This window comes from Myiozetetes cayanensis, unplaced genomic scaffold (genome assembly GCF_022539395.1).
Source record: "Myiozetetes cayanensis isolate MyiCay16 unplaced genomic scaffold, myiCay2020 scf10, whole genome shotgun sequence".
NCBI lineage: Eukaryota > Metazoa > Chordata > Aves > Passeriformes > Tyrannidae > Myiozetetes > Myiozetetes cayanensis.
In genome coordinates, this window is record NW_026086605.1 from 26,123,341 (window position 1) to 26,144,887 (window position 21,547).

Here is a 21,547-nt window from a genome sequence, read left to right on the forward strand (position 1 = left end):
TTATTATCCTTCACTTCTGTAACATTTTAAGGAGTGGTGTTGGGCAAATGGTTTCTGTTGTTTCACTAAAGAAGGTCATTGATATGCTCGCGTTTCACTTCTAAGTTGTCCATGCTGTATTTCTGTCATAGTGGATCAAACACACCTTTGCTGTGACAGTCTGTTGCTATTGTGTGTTTATTTGGAAGGCTGGTGGGTTTGTACAAGTGCTGACAGTGGAAGTCCTCGGGCTGCTTGAAAGGCCATTGCACGGACTTGCCCCTGTGGAGCTGCATCTCAACTGCTGTGTGGTAAGATTTATTTCTTTGCAGTTTTTCATTAAAGGGGTTAAAACAGGGTTATGCCAGGGCCTCCCTGGTAGTGAATTAGAAATCCATGAGTTGCATTAAGGCAGTAAAACCTGTGCAATCTTAACGTGCATGCTCCTGAGCTCTGCTCAGAGGGGCAAGAGCTGTGGATCCTTGTGACCCAAGGGCAAGTATGATTACAAACCAGTACAACCTTCTCTTACCTAGGAATCCTTTATTATGAATGAATACAGGCCATATTTCCATTCCTTATTTCTTGGGCTGTAATTTTAGTTGAAATCCCAGGTTGTCAGAGGTTCACTGTAACAGTTTAATCACACAAAAAAGAAAGGAAAAAAAAAAAAGAGAGAAGGGGTATTAACTTTTCTCTAAGTTCCCTAGCTTTGTTGAGGCTGGGAAATGTCATGTCCTTTCATGTAACTTACTTTCAAATCCTTTTTCCCTAAGGACCTTGGTAGGTAACTTTCTGAGATAAAATGAATGAATTTTTTAATTCCTTTTTAGAGACTAAGCAATGGTTAGAGGAGTATCAGTGATGATCTGAAGGGCAACTGAGCAAATCCCTTATTTGGGAGAACTGTTCTGCCACTATGCATTTGGAAAATATTTTGGGTATTGTGTGTACCAGGCAGATTTTAAATTAACTATAGATTTTTCATCCTTCATGTCTGGTTCAGTAAAAAGATAATTTGCCTTATAGCATGTGTCACAGTAGCAGCTGACTACACAATACCAGCTTGGTTTCAGAAAAGTTTTTTGAGGTTTTGGCAGTTCATTTTCTTCTACATTGGGAAGATTTCATCTCCTTTTTTATGTTTCCACAACCAGAGCTTTACTGTGGTGTCATCTCTGTAATTGAAACCTTGGAACTTCAATTATAAGATTCTGGGTACAGACCAGGCTGGTAAAGCTGGTTTGGGAATGGACAAATGCACACCCCTCTGTTCTTGCTACTGTGTGCTGAGAAGAGGTTTTAAATGAGTATTCATCCAGGTACATCAAAGATTTTAATATTAGGGCCAGTGCAATGAGAATGTCTCACTTTCACAGACAGACCTAGCCCCAACCAGCCTTTCTTAATGAAATGTTTACTGATAAGTCTCTGAAATACTTAGGCTTTTACAGACCTTTTCTTTATTAAAGCCATTCTGATAATCACTAATTATTTCCATCCGTGTGTGACAACATGTAGAGCACAAAAGGCAAGCTAGATCCGTCTTTGTGCAATTAGAACATTTATTGCTTAGGGAAAAGGCACAGAAACAGGCATCAGATTCAGTTATTTGTACTTTATCTCTGTCAGACTCGGAGAACTCATGTATTTGACTGCAGAATTCAAATAACACTGTAATAAGTAACATTAGTGAAATATTCAATAACCTCTATGCCAGTTTTTAATTACCTATTGTTCTGTAAATCCTGCTGTTCTTTTTCATTTTATAATGGAGATCAGAGGAACTTCTTCACTGCTGAGATTATTTTTGGTGTCAGTTTGTTCTCAGGCCCCCTGAGTATTTGAGAGTTGGCTTCTTAAAGTTTTCATTAATAGCTGGGTGTTTTTTAGGCCAGTTCTCCTTCAGTTGCACATGCTGAGGCTCAAGAGGCAAATTCAAAGCCCACTGAATCGATTCTGACTTGAGGTGCTCTATTTCCAGCTCTCTGTCTCTGGAGACAGTGAATACTGTAATACCAAGGCAATGAAGCAGGAAGGTACTACAGCCCAGTGTATGAAAAGTGACCACAGTCCTTCCTTAGGGATACTGAAGGATCATTCCAGCTGACCTTTTTCAGGAGCTCTAGAAGATGGAGAGAACCCAACTGTGCTTGTTCCTTTTGATATCTTCCTGAAATTAAATATTCTTCCATGTCATTTGGGAGAAGAATTGCCTCCTCCTTAATAGATACCTGAAGAGCAACAAAGCAATCCAGCAGCTTCTTTGTTCAGAGAAAAGGGCTGGTGCCTTTTGCTTATGTTATTATAAAATTGCTTGAAAATATAAAAAATTGCATTGGTATTCATATATATTGCTTATTAAAGGAAACCTGAAGTGATTGGAACTACCTGAACTTCTGGCTTTGTAGGGCATAGAAGAGCCTGTAAAATGCCTTGTAAATCCACAAAAAAGATTTGTTGCTGATACACGTGGACTTAAAGGAAGAAAAAAGGCAAAGAAAGGATATGTGCAAGTATTTGTGATGCTCAGAACCGCATGTGTTGTTCTGAGATTGTTGTGGATTTTCTTCATCTCATTCCACTTTGCTGATGACAATATATAATTAGACATAAAAAGTTATGAGATTAGAGTTTTTTCTTTATAAGTGGAGTTGTGTATATAATTTTTTACAGTACTTATGTTATAAGGAATGTGTAAATACAGAAACATATCCTTATTTATGGTTTTGCTTATTGAACATTTAGAAAAAATCACAAACCTCTTTTGTTATAGTGTGACACCTGCAGGATACAATGATATACCAGTAATGGAGAATGAACTTTGCATTCAACCTGCTGTTGAATTAAAAAAAGAGAATTTGTCCATAATGAAGAATAGACCACAGTAAGTCTGGAAGTTAATGAATGTTTGAGAGGCAAACATCATGGAAATCTGAATCTTGTCTGTAATTTCAGAATTTCCACCTGTCCAGCACCTGCAGTCCTTATGCCACAAAGGGATCCCCTCTAGTAGAATAGTTTCTGGTTGCAAATCTAGAGTACAATGATATTTTTGTGGTTAAAATCTGGATTCTTGCTTAATAAAACAGAGCATAGTCTGTTATTTTATTTTTAGTTTGTAACACTGTTAGCTCTTCCTTTCTCTTTTTTTTTTCAAATTCAACTCTGACCTTAAAATGACTTCCTATATCAACCATCTGCATCTTCCTACAGCTTGTTTTTTTTATCTGAATAGGCATTTTGTCCCTGTTCTACATACTAAATGTCTATAGTATCACTTCTAGAGACTGCAAGTATTGCCCATCTTGCTCTACAATGGATTTTATTTCCAGAAAATAAGACATTTTAATACATCATTTTTGTAATGGTACAACAGCTAAAGAAATATGGTCTCTGAGTATTTCTGTAGAATCATAGGAAGAGAGACTGAAATAGAAAGGGAGAAAATGAAATAAATGACAATCTCAAGGGCCTAGTTTTCTGTTTAGCTTAGCCTTGGGGTCTGTAGAAAGGGCCTGGTGCGAAGCTGGGGCAGTTCAAACTCCTATGTAGCCTAAGGAAGCCTCAAGGTTATTACAATGCTCTACCTACTTTTTCTAGGCCCCAGGGGACCTCGACATGCATATTTGCTCTAAATAAGCCACCTGTTCTATAATGTCCTGCTGATGTTTGTAGCTTGTCCTTCAGCTGATAGGTTTCCTTGGTTTTGTGAGCTGCTGTGTAGACTGTGCAGAGCAACACCACCTGTGGAATGAGGAGTCCTTGGGAAATGGCTGAGCTGATTGTATGGTCCCTGTGACTTCCAAAGGGCTGTATCTGGGATAAGAATTTAGCCTCTATTTCCCTATTCTGCTACATACCATATAATGTTATGTTTCTGGTAGTTACTGGGCTTTGTTGAGGGAGGATACAGTGTCTGATCCCATTTCTTCAGTGACCTACAAAGCTCTTTAATATTACACAGTCTAGCTAATCCCATTGATTTTACTAGATTTGACTATACAGCATAAAGTTAAATGCTTGCTTCAGTCTATATTTTCTTTAACATCTGGGTCAACAAAGGAGACTCTGTCCGTGTCAAATATGCAAGAAAATCTGAATAATTTCAAGGAGGGATAGAAAGCACTCTTGTTTTCATTTCTATAATAATTATGACAATGATGATTATTACTTTATATGATTAAAGACTAAAAATAAAATTAACAGTACAAGTCCTGCATTACTCCAATGCCTTCTGGCATATATCCTGTTTAAGTGCTAACTTCTTTGTGCTGCTTGATGACAGCTCCACTTAGGAGCAGTCTGTCTCACTCTTGGCTGAGTTTATAGATTCATAGTAAATAAACCAGAAGGGGCTATTGGATCATCCTGATCATCACAGGCCACTGTAACTTCCCCCAGTTATCCATGTAGCATTTGTTCTTAAGGCTGACTAAACAGATCTATGATCTTCCTGAATTTCATAGGAGAAAATGGAGTGGCTCATTGGAGCACTCTAGCATTCAGAATTGGTGGTTAATTTAGTTTGCAAAGAACTGTTTGTGGTGCCAGTAGCGAAAAATTAAAAGCTTCTCACTAACCTACCTCATGTTAGTTTGTGACTCATCTCACTGAGAGACTAATAATTATCAGTGTAATTTAATCAAAGGAGCTGCTTGTATCCCTAAGATGTAACCTACTGGATGAGTGAGTTGAAACTCCCTGCTCCAGTAAATTAGTCACATTTAACCAGTCAAATCAGAAGGACCAGGTCTACCTCTGTATTTCAGACTGAACCACAATGCAGTTTGTTATGTTGACTATAAGAATTTAGGAGTTACTGAATCCCTCGATGTCTCACCTTTACTTTCATAAGCTGATCTGCTTACTTGCTGTCATGAGAGTAGAAAAATATGAAATACTAGTAGTGGTACACTGTCTACCCCCTGGACTCACTGCCCCATAGCAAAATAAAGAGGTACTTAAAGAATTCTAAGATGAGCACATGAAACTAATCTTGTTTGCCAATTAGAAATAATATATATTTTTTTAAATATATTTTAAATATGTAGGTGGCTTAAGACAACTTACCTAAAGGAAAGATTGTAAGAAGAAAGAAAGTATGGAGCAGTAGCCATAATCTGCTTGAATCCATTGCTACTCAGGAATGGCTAGAGCATTTGTCCCACACATGCTACACATCTCTTTGCAGGAACTACCTTATATGGTACAGTATGGTAACTTCACCAAAGCAAGAGTTTCTGTAGGAAGAAATTCCTCAATCACTTCTGAGTACTTAGGTCATTTTGTGACCATATTCTGTAATAATGAAGTGTATTGCCTTTGCTTATTTGGGTCATGGGGAACGTAGAGGGGCTCATCTTCTTGTTGGGAAAGGGGAAGGTGGGATGCCACAAGGACACTACAGTCCTTGGTTGCAGTGAGAGGAGCAGGGATGAATTTGCTTTAGCTGGTCGTCTTTCTCAGTCAGGAGCTGCTGACAGTGGGCAGAGGCTTAGTGCAGGAAGCAACAGTGGAAGTGTAACATGCAGAAATTTAGATGGAAAGAGAAAATAAAAGTGTGAAGAACTGCAGTGCACAGCACTGCTGGAGAAGAATGAGGAGGTGACCCTCAGGACTGAGGGTATTGCAATGGAAGAGAAAATGGAATAGAGCTGCTTCTACTTTGTAAGTCTGCTATAAGGGATTGACAGGGGCACATCCCTATTGTGAAACTTGGATCTGTCATGATTTTGCAAATAACTTTGAAGAGGGTATTTTCTGTCAGGTGAATGGAGCACAGACATGACTGCCAAAGCTGCAAAGGCTTGTATTGTGAAAATGAGACAGAGGGCTTAATCCAGGTTTTGTGGTTTGAGACTGACGGTGATTAGAGTTAAAAAAAAAAAAAATCACATAAGTAAGTTTCAGCAATGTCCTGAGCTGTTCTTTGTCCCACAGTATATGACAGGAGTTGAGATGGTCTAAAAAAGGCTTTAGGTAAAAGGGAAGGATTTTCAAAATCCTTTAGGTACTGCTTTTTAAACTTTTGAACAGCACCTCAGTGTTGAGACGTGGAAAGTGCTGAACATGATCTGCAGCAGAAAGTTCAGCACTTTTTTGCAGCAGAGGTTTTGCCACCTTAGGAGGTGGGCAGCAAGTGAAGCTGAAAATTCAAGAATAAAAACCCACCCCAAACCCCACCAGAAACAAAACTACCTTTGTCTAGCTGGATTGTTGACCAGGTCTTCCAAACAAGAGTCTGATAGTGAAAAGAAATCCTTTGAAGTCAGCTTTCAGATTATGTTCTGCCTTTGTAAATCTGTAAGATTGTATTGCCAACAAAGATGACAAGAAAAAAAAATGGCTTAAATGGGCAAAAATGCTATTCCCTGAAAGTAAGTCACTTGCATGATGCCACTAAAGCAAGAAATTTTGTATATAAAGCTGATGAGTCACTTAAATGATTAAAAATTTTTGTATCAGTGGCCTTCAATTACACAAGTAATCAATTTAGCTGCCATAATGCAGTGTCTAATATGATGTGAAGCTGATATGATATGATGGCTGCATTATGTATAATGCAGCTAAATTATACCAGGGAGTATATTAAAGAAAATTAGCTCTCACATGATACATTTCAATGCACTTATGGTTAGGTAGAAAAAAGTGAATTTACTGAGCATTTTCATAAGTTAATATGTATCTGAGAGAAGAAACTCGCATAATTTAGAGCATGATATCTCTTGGGTAGCTTATTGTAATGAATTTCACTGAAAACATACCAAATGCTGGAATAATTTCATGTAGCAATTAGGTCATGGAACTCAAAAGCGTCTTGGGCTTTGCAGATACACAAAGTGAATAATTCCTATAAAGCAGAATACTGAATTCCTGCTTGAAGATATGTGTCCTGTCATTATGCAGACAGCTGGGTCTTGGAAAGGTGTGTGCTGGGGGGATGGGGAAAGAAGAGTAGATTATACCAGTATTCTTTATGCAGCTGTTTGTATTTGGAGTCTCATCCTAGGTTAGCAGCTCATTACAAAGATTGCATAGAAGTAAATCAATAAGAAAAAAAAGTGTATAGAGCCTTAAGAAAGGCCTGTCACCGCAGAGTTGAAAGGCAACCCATTCTGCTTTGAGGAGCCATGGATGGCCTCCCTCAGCTATGGTGACTTGTGCTGAGAAACAGACGGGCTGATGTATTTTGCACTCAAGCCACACACAGCTGAGCTGCAGCGTGCAGTGTGAGCACACGCTGTGCTTGACACAGTGCAGTGGAACTTCAGGAGCTGACACGAGCAAGGCAGTGTAAATAGGAGAACAGGAGGCAGTGCATTCTGCATATCTTTTTGAACTAAGAAATTCCTTGGAGACTGTTGCCAGCGGGCCTTTTAATCTATGTTAAGGCTACATCCTTACAGACATTCAGTGAGCTGTAATTGCTTCCTAAGTAGAGCCTGCTGCCTGCCAATAGAGTACACCCCGTTTGCAGCTGAGGGTCCAACCTGAAGAACTTGATTAGTGCTTTGTAAATGAGGTAAGCACCAATAGGATTAGACAGAACAGTCCCAGTGAGAGTATGGTGAAGTACTGAGAACTCTGTTAGTTAATTGCAGAGTATGTGAATGGTTTGCCTTCTTTTTCTGGCCCTTACCTGCAAGGTAATGTCTCTGCAGTGCCCGGCTAACACTAGCTGTTGCTTGCAAGCCTATGTACCATGTTTTATTAGATGAATTCTCTCAAGTTACCTTGACTTTTTTCTGTTTGGTTTACTTAACTAGCATTCACTTTGAATTATTTTAATAGTGGATGTTTCAGTCTCCATTTGAAAAATTAGGGTGGGACTTGCCAGCTCTTTGATGTATTGTGCTATTGTAAGTATATTAATAACAATAAACATCAAGTATGTACTGTTCTAATTTGGGTTGCATCCATGTCTGTACTATAGAGGTATTAAAACAAGTTCAGACTTAAAGTTAACAAACTTCTATTAACTTTAGACTTTGTAATGCAGGTCAGGATTTCAAATATCTACTATCAACTTGAAATAAAATTGGAGAGCTGCCCTTTCCCCTAGCTCCCCAAATCTCTGATAAATTGTGCTGAACCATGAAGGTATCACAGGCTCCAGTGCAATTGTGTGTATGACAGCTGTAGCATGAAACGTGAAGGGATAGGCCTAAATTAATCTTGCTGGGTAGGATTGCCACAGTGCCAGGCAAAAATAAGCACTGATGTGACTTCTTCTGAAGGGCAAGTGTTGCAGAGTACAGAATTAACCTTGGGAGAGTGGAGTAACATGGTTCCATTCTCTGCAGCCATGGACTCCCAACACTACCTTCTCTGAGTTAGTTCCCATCCCTTTTTCTTTCCCTACTGTCAGTGCTATCTGTATTTAGGATTGTCTAATTTCCATGTGGGACTGAGGAGTAACAGATTTGAATTAAAATAAAAAGAACCAAAAAACCAGACAGCTGATAAGACTTCTGCCACTGTAAATCATCATTGCACCATTAAAATCTCAAGTTAGCATCACTTCACTTACAGTTGTATGACCGACAGCTCTTCTGCTTCATTTCTTTTCATTAAGATGAGGTTTTCATCAATCTATTTAATTCATATTTTGTTATACTTATCTCAATTTTTTTCTTATTCTCTTTTTTAATTATGACAGTGCTGTGTAGAAATAGCAGTCTTGAACCAGTACTAAGAAGATGATGAACATGCAAAGCCTGCCCATGCTCCAAAACATGTCGTAGCCTGATTTACTAATACTGGCCTTGTATAGAAAAGGAAGGTCTGGAAGAACATACCCTCATTCTTGCTTTATGTGGTGCTTTGTAATGGAATAGCAGCTTCAGGGAAATGATCATTCTGATCCAGCTGCAGATTGTGCTGTTGAGAAATTCATTTTAGCCCTTAGAGGGAGCCACAGACTTGACTATGGAAATGGAGTTAAAACAGGCAGGTTTTGTTACACCCATCTGTGATAGTGGAGGTGGGGAAGGGATGGTTCTCAACTGGTTTTGTTTTTTCTAGCTTTTAATTGACGGGAGCTTGTGCATCAGAGACAAAACTGTTTTGTTGTGGGGAGTACCCTAACATATTTGCATTTCTAGTGACAGATTTGTAGGGTTTAGAAGGTCTCAAACAAATGTTAATTTACCTTTCCCCTTTTACGTGGTCAGCTCCTTCCTGCACCTTTTGGTTCCAGGTTCTACTGTTCTCTTTCTGATGCTGACACAGCAGAACTTGAAAAATTAAAATGCTGCACACTCCTTCCCCTTAAAAAATGAGAAATATAAAGACACAAACCACAAAAATTTGATTAAGGCCATGTAGTTCACAGTCTGGATAACACGATTGCCACATTTTTTGTTTACTGGATTTTCTATTAATCCTTCCTTTAAGGAGAGAGGTGCATTACACCTCTCTCTTTCCCTGTAATGTGTAGGTTATAGCACAATATTTTTATGTAAATGACATGGCTAAAATGGATTACATGGCAGTGTTGTAAAATCCAAATGAAAATGCTGTTCTGCTGGCTCAGCATTAATCAGCATTTGCAGCTACTCTGTTCAGGGGATGGAGGGTGCACATGCTCAGAGGAAAATGGATGAAGAGATTTGCAGGCCACAGCCAATTAAGTACTTCCCCTTTTCTTAGAAAATGAAACTAAAATGTTTTTCTGTGCCTTTTCCTCTTCTTCCCTCTCCCTTCCCCAGCAGATGAATTTTAGTGGCAGTGCTGAGGAGTGCTTAGCCAGAAAGATGCTACACCAGAGATGGGACAGAGTGTGTCTAGTCCCAGAAGATGACATTTAAGACAAAAGGAAGCTTCAAACTTAAATTTTAAACAGCTCTGAGCTCTTTGCAGAGAGTGCTACTAGTCAGATTATCCAGTTGTGTGCCAGTTATCAGAATGTAATGCCTGTGAACAAAGAACTGCATTAATAATAATTTTATTTTGTGTACAGGCTTTTGAGATGTAATGTCTTTCTATAATGATTTTAATTTAGCTTGGACCGTTGAACAAGGGGTAACCAAGGTGGAAAAGCACTGGAGACTTCATTATCCTTTCAAAATATTCAAAATACTTCACAGGAAAGCTGGAAAGATGATGGATGGCCACAGTCAGGAAGTGGGTATCTTTACTTCAAATTTCCCTTGGTCTTTGAGTGATTAATTAATCCAAATATTAATCAGGCCTGGGAAAGGAAGGAAAAAGAGAAATTTTTGTTTTGCAATAGAAAGCTTTATTTTGTGTTTTGCCTGAGTTATCTCCTGTCCCTTAGCTTTCTGACTGTTTGGATGGATCTGCAAAGATCATTCATCACAAAATGTGAGCTAATACTAGAAATAGCAAGAGTTTTTATAGGAGGTTTGGTGTTTCTTCAAGGTTGCCTTCTGAATTTTAGATCTCATGGATTTGTTTAATTTTCTGAGAAATCAGGGGAGTTAATTCACGACAATTCAGACTATTTGAAATATTTATGAAAAGGTGAACTATGATGAGAATCGGTGTCTACTGGGTTAAAAATCCAGTTTGGAACTGGCATAGGTTACCGCTGGGAACATTTCATGTACAGCCAACAGATTCACTGGGATACAAAGCTGCACAGATGCCTCTGACACCCCTGTGTGTTGTGGGAGTGGGCTGGGAAAACACTACTGTTAAACACTAAAGGAAGGATGTGAAGAGGACAATAACATCTAAAATGATGTCTGCAGAGGAAGGAAGGCAAGCAGTGTAGAGATACAATGCTTCTACATAAATATTATTTCATTCCAGATAAAGGATCACAGCTAGTCAGGACAGTTCTTACCTTTGGACTGCCCGCTGAGGAAACTGGCTTCTCAAGAAGCTTTATCACAGTGGGCAGGAAAGCAAGTGGAGAGGCTAGAAAATCAGCTGGGCTGGAAAAAGAAGGAGGGGGAGAATTTTCCTGCGATCCACCTTCTTCATGACGGTGATGACAAGGGGGCAGATTACTACATTTTATGTAGTCAGGGTTTTTTATTCCTTGCAGTGCATGTTTGGGGTCATTCTAACTATATCAGATAGGTCCTTTAATTTTTTTCTAATAGTGCTTTGGAAGTATTTCTTCAGAAGGGAGAAATGTCATTCTGAAAAGATTTGTCAGATGCAGAAGGTATATGAGGTACTGGAATAGTGGCTAGTGATTAAACTTAATTATCTGAATTATTTATTGCTTCTTAGTGCTTCTGGCCTGGTGAGGGTATACAGAAGTTGGACCTCCTGCCAAATTCTTTCATATCCTTGAAGGAGCTCAGCATAGACTGGTAGTGTTGCCAGCTCCTGATGAGGGAGCTTCAGCTCCTGATGAAGCCACCAGGCTGGACCTGGTTTGGGCCAAATCCCTCACTGGCCCAAGATATTCAAAGCATGGATTTCTCAGGGCACCATCCACCATTACTCTTTTCTGCTAAGTGGAACACTGGATGGTTTCTCAAGCATGCCTAGTATTTACTCACATGGCTGAGGTTCTCTACACCTTTGGGATCTGCAGGGAGGTAACCAGCTTCTCCTTCCATGCACTCCATTCCCAGGTTGTTATCAGATCAAATCAACTATCAATTAGTAAGGGAAAATAAGAGACTGGTAAAAAAAAAACTCGATTCCTTCCATTGATCCTCCTGGATTTTCCACCCCATAAAATAATGCAAGTCTTAAAAAAATTTAGCTACCAGTAATGGTGAGAGAAAGAGATGATGAAAAACTACCACCCATGTGGGAGTCCAAAGACCAAGCAGCAGGTAGCAGAGTCTATTTATATTGGACAAGAAATTAATGGCAAAATTTAAGATGTATCTTTCTGTTTCTGTTGGATCTTGGCTTATGTTAGATAGGGTTTTTCTTTATCTTCCTTGCTTTTTGTATTTCCAGTTCTTTCTTTTGGGATTACTGCAACTCAGAGAAAAGCTATGGCTGGGGAAGCCAATCAGATTCACTGCTGTGATTAGATAACACTTCCACCTCTAAGAAAAAAGGTAATTCCCCCACAGATTAATTCCACTTGATCATTTGGTTGCCATCTTCAAATATTTTTGGTGAATAGTCTTAAGGCAATGGGTTGTTCATGTCCCACTGAAGTGTCATTTCACGTCCTTGCTCTTGCTGGTTTTGTTGGGTGGTTGCCCATTGAACATTACCAGTAGCTGACTGAAAATTTGTTTGTATGCTGTCTTGTATCTCCATCCTGAGCTACTTCTACAGCTGAATGCAGTTCAGAAATGGTTCTACTTATCATGCTTAAATGCACATAATCCATGATGAAGAGTTTGCTTTTTGCACTGTGATAGTTTCTGATCAGGATTTGATTTCTGGTCTGTGAAGTCAAGCAAAATAAAATAAGAATGATGACAAATGAGTAAAACAGCAAAACTGCTTGCCCTGAAGCCTTTGCAAAGGTGAGTCCTTTTCAATTAGTGCCAAAATGTAGAGCCACAGCTCTAATATAATTGAATAAAACCAGAGAAACAAAGCCAACCCCCTCAGGGTCTCCCTTTTCTGTACCTGACCAAGTGAAATAAAGAAGCAGTAATAAAATCTTCCTTACCCTAGGTTTTTTCTTACCAAACCCTGTTTCTTAAAAAATAATAATAATAGAAAAGCTATTTTGTTTTAGTAGACAAAGTCTGTACATAAGAGAGATCCTGAATTGCAGAGTAGCATGTGGACTTGAACTCTTTAAAGCCCAAACTGGGTTCTGAAATTCTGCTTTAGCTGAAGGCAACATTCAAGCTTACCCTTTGGTTTCATGCTCCTGGGTGATAGGTCTTGTCTGGAATTTTGGTTTATATCAGTTTTGTTTTCTGCCTAAATTAGGATATTAGTATTTTGCATACCTCTAAACAATGACACATGAATAGATGGATTAGCAGTTAAGTTTTTGAATACAAGGTCATGAAAGTCATGTAAGATTTTGACAGCTCCTTATCTATAAAGCAGGTTTCTCATGAGGAAACACAGACCTGCTTTTGCCCTTCCTTCTTGTGTAAACATCAAGCAGAAGGATGTGGCTCAGCCTGCTAATGATCTGTATTTTGTAATGACTCTGAGTGGCCAGGTCTTAGTTTGTCTCAGAAAGTGGCCCCCTTCCCTCGAAGTGCCACCCCTCCCTGGTGCAGCTGAGAGCTGAACCCCTGCCCAGTGAAAACAGACTCCCAAATCCAGATGGTTTGCTTTTGCTTTGTTTTTTAGATAATTAAGTGGCTGTTGGCCCTGGCGCTGAAATAATATTTTTTAACTAACTTTAATAAAACTGTCACGTAGTGAAAAGCCATAATCTCCTGGAAGAGCACCATTGTAACTTTCTCCAGCCACCAAGTGGAAAATGAATTAACATCAGGGCTTGTAGAGTCTGCATGAGTTGCCGAGAACTTAGTCTTGTTTAATTAATATTAATTTATTTATAAAGTGATAAGATTCGTGTGGCTTTTGTTACATCGCTTTTAATTTTAGAGGCATTTTAATCAGTTTGCTGCATGACAGTATTTGTCAACACCAGGTAAATAGGACCTCTAATATGACTTACTCTGTTGAGACTAGTTAACAGCCTAGACTGGGAAATAATACACAAACTCGTTTCTCCTCTCTTATCAGGAGAGATCAGTTCCCAAAGTGACATAGATATTGTTAGTGCAGGTGATACCTGGAGCCGTGACATCACTATAAACCCCTGGGCAACACTTACACCCTTGGGAGTGCATTGCTGCTGAAGGGAACTGCTTGACCTGAAAGTCTGAGGCTTTCTCTCTATTGAATTTCCTTCTGCTCAAGGATCAAAGCCGACGGGTTCAGTCAAGAATCCCTAATTTTAATGGCTTGCAGTCAAGACTACTGAAGTGACTTTTTTCTTTTTTCTCCTGGACTTTGCATTTTATGGGTTTTTTTGTTATCCTTGTCTGTTCCTCCTCCTTACATTCCCTTGACACTTGTCCTTTCCTTTAGAGGATGAGATAAAAGAGAGAACTCTGTCCCTGTAAAGACAAGGAGCAGAACATGTCTGCACCAAGAGGACCAGAGGAAGAATCAAAAGTCTCCTGGGCAGGCAGGTGTGGGAGAGCTCCTTTGCTGCAGGTTACTTTCTGGAGTGCCATCAGTGGGGGTTTGTCACTGTAATAAATATAACTGGAAGCAGATTTCTCTTTTTTTTTTTTTTTTCCTTTTTTTTTTAAAATTTTTGAGCCACCATGCTGCAGCAAATTTTGCGTGATATGTACATTGACCCTGAGCTCCTGGCAGAGCTGAATGAAGAGCAAAAGCAGATCTTGTTCTACAAAATGAGAGAAGAGCAGCTGAGGCGCTGGAAGGAGAGGGAAGAAAAAGCACGAATGGAGGAGGCTGTGCTGAGAAAGACAGCGAGGCGCAACCAGAGTAAGATTTGTGACCTCCTTCTGTACTCAGGGACCGGGGATGGTGGGCATGCAACTGGCTGTGGTGCAGCAGGGACCTGGAAGAGATTACAGGATGAGTGCCAGCTGTCCCCATAAGCAAAAAGTCAGTCTGGGACAGCAAAAGCCTTGTGTTCCTACTCTTTGTATCTCAAGGCTGGTTCTTTCTTCAGGGAGTAATTTAACGTTGGAGCAAGGGGAATTGTTTTGAAGTGCATGTTTGAGTCAGGAGTCACTGCTGCTATTCTCTCAGTGGTAACAGATGTACCATGACCAAGTTTCGCCTCCACTCCTATGGGTTTTTATTTCACCTGCCATCCTCCTCCTCACTGCTGGTCAGGCAAAAGCCTGTGCTGTTGAGGTTTCTTGACTTGGCATTAAATATTTCCAATTAGCTGGAGTAGCAGATAAATTTATGAACTTGAGCTTGTCAGGCAGGCCTCTTTGTGAATAAGATGTAGTGTCAAAACAGCCATACCATATGAGACTGAATTTCCAACTGTACTAATGAACAATCTCCAAGAGATTACACCTAGGGAATAGGATAATAGTGTGGCAAGGCTGCAAAAAAAGTAAACAACCAAAACCAAAGAAGAAGAAACCGGAAATGCATTTTCATGCAATGTGTAGTTTAAATATGGAGCTCCTTCCACAGGCTGTTATGAATGCTGAATGTGTGTGCTGACTTGGAAAGCAAATAAGCAAAATAGTGGAAGAAACATCAAAAAAGGCCTCTCCAAATGTAATTTTCAGCTGACTACTCTTGGTTCCAAGTGGTTTGAAATAAACAGAACATCTTAACTCCTTTTTCTTTTCTCTAAGTAAGTGGCTTGCAACTCTCTCCCCAGTCACAGGATGATGTTGTTAGGCTGGTGCAAGATAGAAAACATTTTCAGCTTTGAAATGCAACTGCAATGATTCCTCACTCAACAAGGGAATGTCAGAGATATGTCAAGCACTCCTTTCCCTGTGAAATGCCAAAGATCTTATCCTATCTTTAAATCTATTAAAGCTTGAATATTCAAAAATTTCAATAACTTTTGGTAACTGATTTTAAGAAAGTGCTTTAATGGTTATGGGACTGCAGTCAGTGTTTAAAGTGTTGCTTATTTTAATGCACTCATGGTAGAAAGCACCCCAATACAGAGAGATTATCGGATTCAACTGTCAGACTTGAAATATTTAGAGCTTCTGAACCTTTTGAAGTGCCCATTAGATAATTATCAATTCAAAGACTATTATTAGAGATGTGTTACGAAGCAAAACTATTTTCCAAGGCTCCCTTGAAGCACAGGCCTTTGTGAAATGACTGGACTAAGTTACAATGGCAGTGTCAAAATAAGCAGGGAATGTTCAGAACACCCTAATTGGCCATAACATGAGTTTAAAATGTCCCCTAACAGATGGCAAGGTGGATGTTGGAAAACCTCATTCTGTTTAATTTCTATTTTCTTCATATTAGTGCTCTCACTGTGAATGGTACTCTCCTAAATGGGATGTCATCAAAGTAGCTTCTCTCATACAGCGCAAAAACCTTGTTCATTTTGATTGATTTTTAGCTGAGAAAAAATTAAAAATGCAGTTCTGCCCCACATGCCAAAATAACATCTTATCATTGAGATAATCTGTTATGCTCATTCTTTATGGAAGACAGATACAGAGAAATCTAACTGCAAAAATATTTACATGAGGATTTGTCACAGTGTTGACACCTAAATTTCCATATATAAATTATACATTAGACCTGTTCAGCTTCCTACTACAGGAGACCATTTTCTGGGTAATTAATTTTCTGATTTATAAAGAGTAAGAAGAGCAGCAGAGTAACCTATAGATTATATTTGCTCTGACAAAGGTATTCACAAATACACATTGAGTTAAAGATCACAATAGCTGCTTTCTATTTTGCCATCTTAAATTGCCAATTTAAGGTATTGCTTAGGTATGACTTTTGCCCAGTCTTAGAAACTTTCTGCTTCCTTCAGAACTGTAGTGAAGAACTGCTGGAATCAGATTTGCAATTCAGACACTTGGTTCTGCTGAAAATATTTTTTACTTTCATGAACTGATGTGGACCAGAGTTAGAAAATATGACTGATTTATAGTGTACAGTTCCATAATGTGGTGGCAGATTTTCTGACAGTGGAGCTACCTTCTTGTTTAAAAAAGAAAAGCTGGAAAAACCGAACCACAAATTATGGGTATAAGAGAGGAATTACTGTGCAATATTCTTCTCTGTATGACTTAAAAGGTCAGAGTAGATGACAATAATCCTTTCTTATCTTAAAATATGTTTGTTTTCTTGAAGACATTTGACATCAACATTTTTTTGACCTTTAAGCTGCTTAATTTTTAGTTGCCATTGATGTATAAATGAATTTCCAAACATTCTTCCCCTGCTACGCAGTGTAGAACGTAGAGTGGTTTTATTCCTGTTTTAAAGCAGTGGCTACCAAAAAATGTAAAGCTACCACAATTACATGCTCCTTATTCCTTTGAAACTGAGGAATTTGACCTGTTTCATCTGCATGTGTTGGTTTTGACTCTACTGCATGACACAGGTTTTATATTCATGCTGTTTTGTTGAAGCCAAGAGTTACTCTGGCTTTATAGAAATCTTGGTAGGCTGACATAGAGTAGAATACAGATGTGAGATTTTGATATCTCTAAGGTTGTGCTGAGTTTCTGAGGATATGTAATTGACAGGAAAATGTGTATGTTGCTTGTTGAATACAACATCGCATTTGTATAAAATAATTTTATACTAATTTAATTGGAATTGTCTTTGTAGGACTGTCTTTCAAATCCTTCTTGTTTTTTCTTATAGTTTGAATAGCTGCATATGAAAAGATTGCCCCACCTCTTTGGGATGGGACATGGTGATATTGAACAAAAGAAGTCAATGGCAATGAGCATTTCTGTAGTTAAAAGTGCTTTCTGCTTTATCTGGAGTTCTATACCCCAATTGCTACAATTCTCCATCAATTCAAGAGTTTAGCTTAGCTTCAATGGCATGTGTGCATCCAGCAGCATAGAGAAAGAGGTGGATTTTCCAAAACAGAGCAAGGATTGTGAATCCAGTCTTGATTTCCTACAGTCACTTGAGGATGAAGTGTTCTTGTGCAAGGTTTAGGTGTATTGTCTTGTGGAAGCTGTAAGTGAAGAGCTGGGACGAAAAGAGTGGCATATGCAGGTCAGAATGGGCTTGTGCTAGAGAAAATCAGCAACAGGTTTAAGGAATACTCATTAGCATGATCACTTTTTAATTGTTAGGAAATTAACTAGCAAAAGCCCAAAGTCTGCACTGATTTTTACAGAAGTACCACTGAACTCAGGTTGTCCATAAATGTCCTATTCACTTCTATGAAATTTTTGGATTAGAAAACAAAAACAAGTCCAAACCATAATAAAACATAAATTGTTGAGAGTGTTTATCAAGCCAAATAGTGTACCAGTTTGTGTAGCTGGTCTCATTCTTGATTTCTAAAGAAAATATTAGTCACCTGCAGCAGTGAATGCTAAATTGTGCCTGCCTTTCCATTTGGATTATTTGTTTCCATGTCTCTTGAGAAAAGGTTAAAACTCAAATTAGTATCAGAATGAGTCAATGTTAAAGAAATTATTTCACTTTAGTGGGTGAATGATATGTGTTCCAATTATTAAACAGTTTTAATTTCTTTCCCATTTTAAAAACACAGATTGATGTCTAAAAGGGAGCAACATATAAATAACACTTCAGAATGAAGTATTTATTTCCTCTAGAAGATATTGAATAAATTGTTCCCATGTTTTTGTTATTTGTATATTGCCTAAAATTATTAGCAGAATTTGGGCATCCTGTGGGTCCTTTCAAAATTGCAGCATTTAGTGAGATTATTCAAGGTAAAAGAAATATTTTGTGGCTCTAATTAAATAACGACCACTGGCTGATACTGGAATAGTGCCACAAGTGCGTTGAATTTTTGGAGGTCCATCTTCAGTTCACTTACAAATTGCTCCTGGGCAGATCATTCAGGACCATGTCTTCATTGTAATGAAACAGTTTGCTTGTTCTTGCTGTACTAAAATCACTGAGAGAAATCTCCTCAAAATTTCAAGATCCCTTTGGGATTTAGTGAGAGTTGACTGGCAGGCAGCTTTGGAATTTGCAAGGGAACATATTTATGTGATTAGGCAGGAACCCTTTAACCACTACGGCTGAGTTGGGAGTAAGCAAAGGACCCTGCCAATTTGGATTTTGACACTGATGTAGTATCCAGAACTGTCAGCATTCTCAAAATGAGATCTCAAAAACTGTTGAGTGTTAGGTAGCTGAAGGGCAACCATGTGGGAGGGGAGATAATACTGGTCTGCTGCTCCTTATTCTGACATTTATTCATTGTGAACTGCAGCCTGTGGTGTCCAGTTGGGAGCTATTTGTAAACATTCTGATTTACCTGTCCTTAACAAGAGTAGCTGGGAGAAAATAAGGTAGGTTTATTACAGCATGGCTAGAAAATAATTTATTTGTATAAATGGCATTTGTGTTAGAAAATCATTAGAGAATAGATGGTGCTATTTGGAAGAAAGTATTTCAAATATCCCAAGTGGATGGTTGGAGGATACATCAGTGTCAGATGTGAAAGCCAGTGAGTGGGTATGTGTTTTAGTAGATGTACATGCACTGACACTTTTTTCTGGTTTTGAACTCAGAAATGTATACCTCATTTATGCTAAGGCCTCTACATACTCCGGCAACGCTTAGCTAAGATTTTATTTCCTATAGAGACAAGCTCCTGTCATTGTTCATTGTCTCTTTCTCTGTATCATTGGGCGTGGGTCTAACCAGGGACATCAGACTTGAATAGTTCTGAAATTTCTGTCCATATGTGGTCTTCAGTTCTGTAGAGCCCTGCCTTTTGTTTCCAATTCTGATGCAGATAGAAGAGTAACGGGAGAACATAAGCAAGAATCTTACAATAGTTTTTATTAGAGGACTGAGCCCAACTAACTTGAAGTCATTGATAAGTTTTAATGTAACATTCACGACAGCTTGAGATGAGCTGCAGCTTTGTTAGTGCTGTACACCTTGGGGCCAAGGCTCAGCTGCTCAGAGCTCGTGCTCAGCGTGGCTGAGGATGAGGTACATTCAGACAGCAGCTTCTAAATTCTGTTCACTTCTCTGGACCTGAGGCCAACAAGACACCTCCAACTGCCATATGACCCAGATACGTACCAGATGGAACAAATCCAGAGGGAATTCTCTGCCCTCCTGTGATTAGCAGTAAGTCTGTGCTTTTTAGTCTCATATCTTGCCCTGCAGCTTATTTCTCTGTTTTGCAGAAAAGTGACAGCAGAATATTGCTGTCTACCTGGGCCTTCTCTTGCATGCACACAATCCTCAGTGCTCCTGTATCTGCAACATCTGGCATCTGCCACCTTTTGAGAGAGGCTACTGGGTTAATGGAGCCACTGGCTTGGAGGGCATTCCTGTGTTTCTCTGCATCGTGTCCCTCGATGGACACGGTGTGGACACAGTGGTGTTAGATGGGCTTTCTTGTACGTACTAGTGCTCTGGTAATGATATGGGTTTGTGACAGTCTGCAAACTCATAAATACTTGATATGGAAAGAGAGCAGGACTGTGGCCAAGGGGAGAATGGGATTCACCCAAGCCAATTCAATATTTTCCTGCTGATTGTGTCAGTCATCAACATAAATGACTAAAACGTTCAAGGACAATGGCATCGGGTTTTGAGAGCAGGATTTGAAAGATATGGAAAAACTCAATGTATTCAAGTCAGCAGTGGATTTAGCCAGACACTGGTGTCAGTTCAATAGCCTTTGAGTCCACTTGTTTGCTGTGGTGCTAAAAAGCCTCACTGTAGTGGTATAGTTCTCCCTGCTTTTGTGTTCCTCTGTGCCTGACAAAAGGAGTCAGTGCAAACCTGTCACGCTGCATTAAGTAGGAGAGCCTGGTGCAGAAAGGGATCCGTAGTTCTCTGTTTATTCTGTGACACAGAACCTTTATCCTTCCACTTTGAGTTTCCAGCAAACCCTGAAGCAACCATACAGACTTGGTTTTATCTTATTCTCCAGCAAAAGGAAAGTCTGGAGGCTTTGTAAAAGGTCTGTGTGAGAAACCAAGCCCTGTATATAGCTTTTACTCTTTTATAAGAGTCAATTTGGATTAGGAATCAGAAATTATGGGGCTATGTTCTTGCCTTATTTTTTTAATGAAGAGAAAAAATATCAAATGAATCATACTGATGTGAATGATTTGAAAAGCTCCAATTTTGCTCTGATGTTTACCTACATTTTTGTACTCTTTACAGTGAAAAGGTCAGTCATTAAAAAAGACAGAAAAGAGGCTACCTCTAGATTGTACAAGGAATTAGAACAATGTCTTTAAGAAAGAGTTTTGAATGTTGTCTCCCAGTTGAAAGTGGGCAAATTGAAAAATTGTGATGTGTAACATTGTGTCTTGGCCAGCTAGCCATGAAATTATATCAAACATACTAGGCAGAAACCACATAAATGATACTTAATGTCTGTGTTTCTTTTCCTTTGTGTATTTCTTCTTTTTGTTTTACAACGTGCAAGCCTATAAGTATATGTTGCATATATACATACCATGTGATAATGCAAACCCACTCACCTTTGAGTGTTGTGTACAGTTATCCTTGCCACATTTGTTAATTACCAGAGTCTTATTTGAGTAACTGCTTCCTCCCTTAGTATTTGCTCTCTTCAATCACTCTTCCTTTATTTGATCCTGCAGGGGTATATTGCAGCGTAATTATTTCCATGGTAACAGGCTGTAATTCCATAAACAGAAGATTGAGTTTGTTATATGATCAGGAAGCAGCTGGGGAGCCATGAGGGCTGATTTTTCAGCACAGCTGAAATCCTGCAACCCTTGTTGATATATTAATGTAATCAGCTGAATTTCTTTCTCCCTTTGCAAATCCTCCCCTAAATAGAAAGGCACATAACAGTGCTGAAATTTGAGGGTGTGTGAACTGGAATATTAGGGGGCAGAATTTTTCCCCATTTTCTTGGTGATTTAAAGGAAGGGGTTTTTGAATGTATTTTTGGAAGAGAGGGTTCATGCTCCTGTGACTATTAGCAGGGGCAGAGTGCAAATTAATTATAGCAGATCTTCAGTTTATTGTGGGATGATGT

General features: G+C 39.0%; 1 protein-coding gene across 2 annotated transcripts in view; it reads left to right on the forward strand.

Moving 5' to 3' along the window:
• The first annotated feature begins 14,183 nt into the window (after window positions 1–14,183).
• The window catches only part of SH2D4B (SH2 domain containing 4B), a 62,032-nt gene continuing 54,668 nt past the window's right edge, over window positions 14,184–21,547 (forward strand). The window contains exon 1 of one of the 2 annotated variants that reach the window (XM_050305458.1): window positions 14,184–14,367. In XM_050305458.1, coding sequence (XP_050161415.1) covers window positions 14,184–14,367 — 184 coding nt within the window. The remainder of the gene's footprint in view (window positions 14,368–21,547) is intronic. The other variant, XM_050305459.1, reaches the window with a different exon arrangement.